The 10,189-nt window shown below is 39.9% G+C and overlaps 1 protein-coding gene across 1 annotated transcript in view; it reads left to right on the forward strand.

Moving 5' to 3' along the window:
- Positions 1–9,793, forward strand: part of LOC118275515 (uncharacterized) — a 197,660-nt gene extending 187,867 nt beyond the window's left edge. Inside the window, exons 6-27 of the mRNA XM_035593505.2 lie at positions 827–904; positions 994–1,070; positions 1,152–1,216; positions 1,459–1,621; positions 3,445–3,581; positions 3,934–4,138; positions 4,215–4,379; positions 4,457–4,650; positions 4,737–4,833; positions 4,904–5,152; positions 5,236–5,513; positions 5,699–5,853; positions 5,931–6,085; positions 6,167–6,367; positions 6,444–6,588; positions 6,670–6,824; positions 7,723–7,905; positions 7,986–8,112; positions 8,193–8,319; positions 8,395–8,510; positions 8,597–8,721; positions 8,807–9,793. Coding sequence (XP_035449398.2) covers positions 827–904; positions 994–1,070; positions 1,152–1,216; positions 1,459–1,621; positions 3,445–3,581; positions 3,934–4,138; positions 4,215–4,379; positions 4,457–4,650; positions 4,737–4,833; positions 4,904–5,152; positions 5,236–5,513; positions 5,699–5,853; positions 5,931–6,085; positions 6,167–6,367; positions 6,444–6,588; positions 6,670–6,824; positions 7,723–7,905; positions 7,986–8,112; positions 8,193–8,319; positions 8,395–8,510; positions 8,597–8,721; positions 8,807–9,133 — 3,524 coding nt within the window. The 3' untranslated portion in view covers positions 9,134–9,793. The remainder of the gene's footprint in view (positions 1–826; positions 905–993; positions 1,071–1,151; positions 1,217–1,458; positions 1,622–3,444; positions 3,582–3,933; positions 4,139–4,214; positions 4,380–4,456; positions 4,651–4,736; positions 4,834–4,903; positions 5,153–5,235; positions 5,514–5,698; positions 5,854–5,930; positions 6,086–6,166; positions 6,368–6,443; positions 6,589–6,669; positions 6,825–7,722; positions 7,906–7,985; positions 8,113–8,192; positions 8,320–8,394; positions 8,511–8,596; positions 8,722–8,806) is intronic.
- Positions 9,794–10,189: the final 396 nt, after the last annotated feature.

Genomic DNA, 10,189 nt, shown 5'->3' on the forward strand with positions numbered 1-10,189 from the left:
TTTAATAAAATTGTAAGTCTAATTTATAAATTAATTAGATTAGATTTATGTCGTTTCTTTTAAATTATATAGTTTAAGCTTGGTTATTATAGCATAGAGGATAGGTTGTAATATAGTTTCTTTTTTAATTGTTATAAATTCGTAATTCGTAGCTTTAAGTTAGTTTAAGTCCGTTTTTAAATTATTTTTTCAATGCCCTAAGTGAGTATACATCTATTAAATTCTAACGCAGAGCTCATTATGTTGATTTTTGAAGAGTTCCCTGGAATATCTTCCACATCTCATTTTTGAAGAGATCCCGCGAGATCGGGAACTATGTGGTTAAAACCAAAAATTTGCCGGAAGTCACTATTCCACGCGAACGAAGTCGCGGGCAAAAGCTAGTTATATAGATAAATAAACCACTAATGTAGAAGAGCCCATTGTCCATCATAGGATTGTCACGGGCTGTTGATCTAACACTTATCACAATATAAATTCGTTCAATATATTTTTGTACTTTATTACAAAACCTGCTGAAAATATAATAATGATAATGATACAAGATTTTATTCATATAAAAAGCTTTCGCAAATTACACAGTATTATAATATACAAGAGTTCTTTTTCAGAAACCTAATGAAACATTCTTTCGGTCCTTTATAAATGCAATTAATTACCCAAGACTTGCTTGTTTCTGTACAGTATACACGTTTAGTAGTTGTCCAATAAATTAGGGCTGTCACTGGAAGTTAATACTTTTTAAAAGATCGTGTACAAATGAACGAAACACTAAATACTACTAAATACGGTAATTAATTACTTTATTGTGATGTTCTTGTTTTAGAATGTGGTATAGAAGAATGTGCAGAAGTTTGTAAAGACGGAACAGCCTGTGATTGTAATCCAAAGGATACAGATGCGTGTGAGTATTTACTTAAAATTGGATTGTTATAATATCCAAATGAGGTTTTAAGAAGTTGTGTATCATCATCAAATATCTTTTTCTTGCAGTATCAGCGCGATTCGAAACAAGACTGCAAGTAGTGGACCTACCAAATGAAAACATATCGGATGAAATTGCGAAACAGGTAATTTATTGCATTGAAAAAACTAAACTGGATGGAATTTAGACTAGGTAGAAAATAATATTGATAATATTTTTGTTACAGCTCACAGAATTTTTGAAAGCATCAAATATTACTTTAGAAGATGATGTACAAGTGTTAAATACGAGGTAAGTTTAGCAGCTATTGGTACTGGATGTATTAGTTTAGTTTAAGTGACAAATAAGCAGACGGATCACTTAATGGTAAGCAATCGCAATGGCAATTGGACATCCCCCTATTCGGAAAGGGATTTTGCTTCTTTATTTTTTTGTTGTTTTGAGATGGTGTTACAGCTTTAGCTTCGACTATACTTAAGCCAAAAGACTATTAATTCTGTTCTATTTCAAACATGAATGTTTTTGTGTAACAGTTTGCCAACTACAGAAGGTATAAGGGATGCTTGGGTGCGTGTGTGGAGCTCAAGGCGTGAGGCACCGGCTTTACGAGCAGCACTGGCAAGGCTCGCTTCAGCGCGCACTCGACTCATACCTACTACTACACACTTCGAAATGCATCCAGCGCTCAGTTTGCACGTAAGTCCTATAACAAAATTGTTATTGAGATTGGTAAATGGGTATAGTCTTTAACACATTAATCGCCACGGGGGGCAAAAGTGACCAGCGCTAGTGGAGGATTTGCCTTCAACAGATTTTTGTTGGCAGTCAATCTTAATGTAAGCAACTGTAAGTAGCAACCGTCACAGTATATTCAGTTTTCAATGAGTCTATATGATTGTTTTCCCTGCATTAGAAGTAAGTTTATTATCAAGCCAACCATGAACCGCAATCTCTTTTTAATTACTCAATTTCTAAACATCCCACTCTATCTAATCCCAGTTTGAACTCAAAATCTCGTACACCGAAGTTGCTTTCCTGATCTCTCAAAGAACGAGACAATCTAAAATCTCTTCGCCAATATCTGCACTCACAATCATAACGACACCATCAATCTTTAACGGCGAAATCAAGAGCAAACATGAGCGCTTAGGGGAATTGGGGAAATCTCAGCTTGATTAAATTCTTAAGTACGTACCCACAATCAATGAAAAAGTACCTACTTAGTGTAACGAGATTTCTGTTACTTGGCTGCGTCGAGGTAACTTTGCTTAACAGACAATTTTATTCATTTCTTGCTAGTTACCATTCGATTTAGAAGATTAAAAAAATTATGAGATTTTAGCATAGTGAAGTGATTTATACAATGTGATAGGGTTCGGACTTCTAACCCGTTAAGGCTGAGTACTACATCTAATTTTATGGACAAAAGTCGGGGGTCGAAGGGGTCGAATCCACCATCCCCTTAAAATTATGGCTATTTTAATATTTTTCTTACTTTATGTGATATCAAAGGCTGCATGCGTTGTAGAAACAAAAAAACGTCAAACGGTAGCTCCGTTTATAACCTTGGCTAAATAATTCAATACTTTTTTCATAATTATGTTTGGTAATGTTTTAGTGAGAAAAAAAATAATTTCTGAATAATCTTTACCGAAAAAATTGCTATTTTTCAATATTTTCAATTGGGGTTTCAAACCCCATATTACTTTTTTGTCGATAAAATTAGATGTAGTACTCAGCCTTAACGGGTTAGAAGTCCCACACCTATCACATTGTAGATAATCTTTACCTCGTCTAGTACCACTAAAAACGCACAATGTAAGAATGCCATAAGTATAATAGGCAACAAATATATTAAAAGTTACACGCTGACACACTACAGTAAGTACCTAAAATACCGAATCTGGTACCCCTTTTACTTTGACTACCTAGCGGGTTTACCGGGGCTCCGACTCGAAAAGCAGGAGTAGGAACGGGGAGGTTTTTAGTTAGTAAGAGTCACTATCTCTCGCCTCGCCCAAGGCAGAAACCATTGGATCATTATTCTCACTTTAAAAAATATTAGAACACTCATTTTTTAAAGAAAAACAAAAAATACCACTAGCAATAAGCCCGTCTCCTACGTTTCTGCGTTTAATTACTTCAATTAAACGTTTAATACCGCCTTCTGCAAAAGTTGGCGTCAGTCCAGAACACATGCTACCAGATAATACTCGTTAACTCGTTATCCTGGCTCAAATATCATCCCTGTTTCAAAAACACCATTACACCCCTCAGTGTTTAGGTAGGAATAGCCATGTTTCCTAGTTGTGTAGTTAAACTAGCGCTCCCCAGTGGTCCTGTCGTTGTGTGATAAGTTTTTATGACAGAGCGTAATTTTCGTCAAGTGTGGGACTATCCAGTGGAAAAAATATACCAGACTGGCAAACTTCGAAAAATACCAGATAGTGTAAAACTCTGTTTTTACTGAATACAACAAAGTAATGGCAAAATTTTTATTTTCTTATTTCAACCAACAGAAGCTGGTAGTAAACCAACGACCAGAAGTATGGGAGGGATCAGAATTTATATTAACTTGTATGGCGTACGGATCCCCAAACATGGCGTTTACGTGGTACAAAGACAGCGTTAAAATAAACTTCAACGGCACCACAAGGTAAGTGAACATAATGTTCATAAACTAAATCTACTTAAGCGTAAAAAAAGTTCAGACCAGGCTTAAAAACTCCATCTGTACCATAATAGTCTCGACGAGTAAACGAGTCTTTTCAGCGCCGACACGGAATGGCCACCCATCCAATTACCGGTGACTGTTATTTAACCGCACCGATTAATCGTCCAACTTCCAGCGTACCGTTTTGATGGCTTAATTTTATAGTTGAAAATGAGACTATTCTGCTTACTTTAATTTTAGGTGTTTTAGCAAAAAGTACTTCTAGTAGTAACGATGAGCATGAGTACGCAAGTGCTGCCAAGTATGTAAATAGGTAAAATAAATCTGGTTTTAGGGACATTTGGACTCGAACAGTGTCTGAAGATGCACTTGGTCGTCGAATGTCTGTACTAGGGGTAACAGAAGCGGAGAAACTGGACACCGGCAAGTGGTCCTGTGCAGCAGACGATGCTGGCAGGAGACGCTGCAGAGCGTTGAGACTGACAGTGCTGCGACCGCCTGAGATACGCCTGGTGCCATCTACATTGACTGTTAATAAAGTAAGTGTACTCAAACCAACTTTTAAATCATCCGGAATATATGCACTAGGTAAAAATCTATCTTTTACTTCATCAGGGTGATAATGTCACAATAACGTGTCTGGCGGGAGCTGGGCGAGTGCACGGTGCTCTTGGATTTAGTTGGGCAAGAGAAAGGACACTGCTACCCATGGCACCAGGTAGAGAGGTCTGGGAAGATTTGTTCCCAGCAGGCAGTGTGCTGAAGCTTTATAATGTACAGGTATGATACACTAAACCATCAGTTAATATACAAGTTTTATTACAAGATGATGTTTATATCTTGATCTTTTTGTATAGAAATCCAGTGAGTTCCGATGTCAAGTTTCATCAGTGGCTGGCACCAACGCCAAAGCGGTAACCATGTGGGCTTTGGGAACTGATGACGCGGCGTGTGAGAGTGACGCTTCCCACGGCTTGCGCTGGCCGAAAACTGCTCCTGGAGCACATGCGACTGCATCTTGTCCACCTGGACATAGCGGGGAAACTACCAGGTTGATAAAAAACTTCAGTATAATATTAAAATGTCTTTTAGTCTCTATTTACATTTTAACCGGATTTCAATACTGATAATTTTTAGGTTTTGTGAGCCAAAGACCGGAGAGCATGGTGTCAAATGGAGGTTACCAGATTTTTCTGGTTGTGTTGCGGATTCCTTGAAAGATATTTATGAACAGGTATTACATCACACACATAGTTTGTTGACTTTTTTGTAGACAAAGGTGTGACTTATAATATTTTTGTCAGTTTACCCTGATATCGATGGGGTACTCGTGGGGCTCAGTGTCCCACGTGTCGCGTCAGTACGGCGCCGTGCTGCGCTCCCTGCCCACACACCCGGGCGAGGGCGAGCCTCCCCTCACACACGCCGTGCACATGCTCAACTACCTCATGTCTCCTGCCGCACAACCAGTCGATAGATACAACAGTACCGAACATCTACTCAACATTTACGATAACCTACTCAAACACCCTGATGCCTTCTTGGATGAAGAGGTAAGTGACCAATCAACTAGACCTATTACTCATACTAATCATAAGTACTTCAAACAATGTTAAGAGTATCTTCTTTATTCTAGAAAGTTTTCGATCTCCAAAATGCGGTAGTGGACACAACAGGCCTGAGAAGTAGCTTCAATAAGCGCTACCATGAATTCACGGTTATGTCGAAAGCAGTGCTTGAAGACAATGCAGCACATTTTGACCTTCAACCAGTATTATCAGAGAAAGATGAATGGGCTGTCACATCAGCAGGAGTAGAACTGGTTTCAAAAACTGAAAATGCGTCTGTGGTTATTGCTCTTTATCATGATTTGGGAGCAAGATTGCCTTCACTGAAAAGATTCGTCGAGTATAAGTAAGATTCTTGTTCAGATTCAATTATAGATTTACGATTACAAATTAATTTTATCATTATGTGTTTTTCAATTTCATTTCCGATTTTAATATTCTTTCTTACTTTTGATCTTTGTTCAACTTATTTTATGATTTTGTTATTATTATTTTCTTACATTATGATTTCTATTTCTCCCACCACGGCAGTTGTAGCAGCAACTCTTCCAGGTCTGGTGGTGCGACACAGTACACGATAGCATCGCAACAAATACAGCTTTCTGTCAGTGGCGCTGGAGTTGACAATACTCTTCTTCATACTGTGACTCTGCTGTTTACACATTCTAAGAATTATAGTGCTGTTGGTGAGTGGATACCTAATAGAATAGTCGTAATTTTTAGTAGAAAACAATAATAATCTGATGGAATTTTGGTTTCCTAGCACCTCAGCTAGCATGTGGAAGTCGATCACGATCCTCGCCACGCGTGTGGACAACTCAAACATGTGAGCTCCGAGTACAAGAGCAGACTTACATCGCCTGCCGCTGTCGAGGACTTGCGACCATCGCGTTATTCACCGTCGACAGTTTGGGTCTCGTGAGTACTAACACCTAGAAACACATAACTTCTATAGTGTACACTAGCTTGATAATTTCAAAACAGCAGTGATTCTTCCAGACGGACGCTGAAAGCGACTCGCGAGGTATTGTGAAGATCACGGTGAGCCTGGGAAGTGCTATGTGTCTCGTGGCTGCTCTATTACAACTCCTGAGCCTTGTAGTGGGTAGTAAAACGAGACTGCCAGTACTACTCAGAGCTACTACTGCCGCTACACATTCTGCGGCTATGTTGACGCTGCTTGAATGTGACACAAAGCAGGTTAGTTTGAAATATCCCTTATACTAGAAAATTTCGTAAGCAATAGAGTGTTCAAACTAATTTATGGGTTCCTTAGACTTCTGCGTGTATCGGGCCTCTCGGTTGGGCAGTGGCTGCGTGTTGGTGTGCTGGCTGTGCCGCATTATGTGCTCAACCATTGCTACTGCACACTGAGTTGGCTGCTACAGCCACTCGAGCACCTTCTGTCGGTCTACTGGCAGGTATGTGAGAAGACCATAATCATTATTATGGAGTCTTTAAATGGATTGAGTTTGATTGTGATTTGTTAAAATTGGTTGTAGGTGTGAGCACTCTATGTTGGCTGACTGCTCGATTATGGGGCGGAGCACCTTTACAGCTAGGAGCTGCAGCTAATGCGGTCTGTGGAGCAGGTGCTGCGCTACTGGCCGCACTAACGCTCTGTCTCGCTCTCTGTGCTGCCAGGACACTTCGAACAGTAAGCGAACCTCATACCTCAAAGTCTTCTATACAATCTGGGGGCACGGTAGTGCCCCCGCCAAGACGAGCCAAGCGAAGCGCAAGCGCAAGGGCACTACCTACCTTTTCTCGAAGCGCTTCGTCGTATTTTTGAACCTTCATAACTTGAGTTTGGGTTATACCAGATAAACAAAATTTTCAGGATATAATGTCAGTGGTAGACTTAATAAACCTCTAAAGTTTCAATTGCATAGCTCTTATACTTTAGATTTTATTGATATCTAAAATACCCCGATTTCGTCACTCACTCACTCACTCACTCACTCACTCACTCACTGATGATCAACAAAATTCTTAAGGTACTTCCTGAAGTCCTAGAAAACTGAAATTTGGTATGTAAGCTAGTATTAGTACCCAAACAACAAAAAAATCCTAAAATTTGGAACTTTTACCCCCAACCCCTTAAACTAGGGGGTGAAAGTTTGTTCGAGACTTCCGCAACTTTTGACGCTAGAGGTCTGAATGCGGCCGCGGAAACACGGAAAGAGTTTAGAAGATTGAATAGATTTTTAAGCTCAAGCCCATATGACGAATAGCAAAAAGTCCGTGCGGCCGACTCGCCAGTTACGTCCAAGGTTTGCACGCCTAAAATTATAGCGTAAAAACTCTGCTACGCGCTACGAACTACGCAGTACGAGCTATGGCTGTAGAATTTCCCCGTAACTTGAGTGTGAAATTAGGGCTTATCGATTTAGGTCTGGGCATGTAGGGTTAGAAACTTGGCTCTACACGGGATCTGATTACTTTTTGACAGTGCGAGCTATATGGTCTCGTCTTGGCAACATTTAACATGAAATGTTTTTGTGGGATCTATACATCTGCTTAGAAACCATCAACATTCTCTCATAACTTTTTAGGTGACCCACAAGCTGCCGCCCGACAGACGCGAGTACGTGCGTGATCGCGCGCGAGTAGTGCGCCATACATTAGTACTTCTCTTCACCACTACAGCGACACAGATTGCAGGGGTTGCTTACGCGCAGCCTGGAGACAGGACTATGCCCAAAGTCATAGCACTTTCTGTCGCCGCCTTGGCCAATGTGAGAACCAGTTTTGTTTGAAAATGTACTCTAATAAAGTAGTTACTCTTCTGTACTAATACTGTTTTTTGCGTGTTCAGGGTCTAGCAATGTTAATATGCTACGTGATCTGCGACGAGGAGTGTCTACGAGCAGCTCGACGGTTACTCACACTTTCCTCACACAATGAATGGCATGATTCTCCTGAAGGAGACACATCGCTTAGTTGTGAGTTTGTTAGAACCTTTATTGCATAAACATGATCTGATTATGAGATTAGTTTTACAATATTGTTGATTGTGTTGTAGTGTACATAAGACAAGGTCGTGAGATGGAGTGTCGCGGCGCAGTGGGCTCGTTGGAGTGCTCCTCGTCTCACGTGTCGCCCGCCAACACGTACTGGCGCGCCACGCCGCTGCAGAGCCCCTTGCACCGGTGAGCTGGTGTGACGTCATAGTTTAGTATAATGGTACAATTGACAGATGATGTATAATGTAGTTGTGTGACCAGGCGCGGGTCGAGCGGTGCGTGTGTGGCGGACATAGTGCGCTGTGTGGAGTACAAGCAAGCACTGCTACCATCGCACAACGTGGACACACGAGCACTCTGCGACCTCATACCTATAGGTAATACTCTAGCAGCACATCTAACGAATGTAGGAAATGATGGTCTTCTCAATTTGTTGTATTGACTTTCATGTCTTTGCCACCAGGTGGTGCAAAGCCTCATGTATCTCGTGTATGTGTGGAACTACGAGTGCTACCTGAAGCGCCACAAAGTACTATCACACATGCTAGTACTTTCGAGCCGCTCAAGGATTCGAGTGACATATCAAAGGTAACTGAAAATTCCGTAGATGAATCTAGAGTTTGTTCAAAGTGACGAAGGCACTAGGGCCCTAAATAATTTGTAACATCACCAGGCAAACTGCACGGTGTGTGCAAAGTCAACTCCAGACGTATCAGCAACGAGCACAGCTCCGCGTCCTATCAAGAGCTGTCTGAAGAAGCGTTCACCTCAACTATCATGGAGCACATCATTGCCGTCCATAAACCATGAGAGTGATGACAAAAATCCTCATCTGCAGCTAGTAGACACACAGTCCCAAACTCCCAGCACACACAGCACATTCACGCAGACAGACAAAGTGCTGCACAAGATATCCCACGACCTGGACTTCCTGCTGAACAGGACGCCCAGCCGCGTCGCCAGCAACTGTCCGCAGGAGATAGAGGAAGCACCCACTTAGTGCACAGACATGTAACGTGTAGTTGTAAGTAAACTGATGACTGATGGAGGCAGGGAGCAACATTTAGATAAATTGTGTACATAATAATGTACTCTATTGTAAATATAGTATTAATTAAAATTCTGTGATTGTATATTAATAGCAAAGGAATGATAAATTATTTTTAGTTGAATGAAGAAATAGTGGGTGTATGCTAAGTAAGCTGTGTGTAAGTAACCGCCGTACTCAGTCATTTAATGGTTACGTAACCCAGTCCTTAGCAATTGTTTTCGAAACAAAATCGTTACCAAGGAATAGTTTAAGTAATCATTAAATGTCTCTGAGTACGGTAGTAAGTGTATTTTATCACAATAATAAGAGATTATGTATGTCTTAAAATCAATATCAAAGTTATAGTTTTCTGTTTGTGAATGTTATTTTTTTATCCTGGAACAAATTATGTATACGTACAAATAATTTAAACTGTAAAAAATACGACTGAATCAGAAAATGTATTGTATTTCTTTGTTTGTAAGGAAACAGCAGACGTTTCTTTTTCATTTAATTTTCATGTTCAATAATATTATTTCAAAATATTTTGTAGAATGAAAAATAATAATGTTACAAAAATACACGATAATCATCCCATCAGATTAAATTTTAATTTTGATATATTTTTAATGTGTTGTTTTATTTCCATTCCTTTTATTAAGATTTTGACAGGGATTAATAAAAATAGGCAGATATAAGAATAAAATTAGGTTTAAAAGGCCTACCTATGAACATCTTAATTTCTCAAAAATAAAATCACAAAAAAGAACAATAAAATCACCCATATCAGACTCCTATGTCAGCTTCATACAAAAGTTGTCTGCAAGAAATCGCCTTTGTATCAAAGTACGTGTTAAACTGTTTATGAATGAAGTGCTGCACACCAGTGTTAAGATCATGAAACAAATACAAAGAGAAGCCGTCATAAAGATTTCCCCTTTAATGGGTATCCTTTACGGGGACCGCGGGACAAACCACGCCTCACTCTTTTGTCAATCTAGCGGTCCCATACTACTAAAATGTCCC

The sequence above is a fragment of the Spodoptera frugiperda genome, chromosome 8 (genome assembly GCF_023101765.2).
Source record: "Spodoptera frugiperda isolate SF20-4 chromosome 8, AGI-APGP_CSIRO_Sfru_2.0, whole genome shotgun sequence".
Lineage (NCBI taxonomy): Eukaryota > Metazoa > Arthropoda > Insecta > Lepidoptera > Noctuidae > Spodoptera > Spodoptera frugiperda.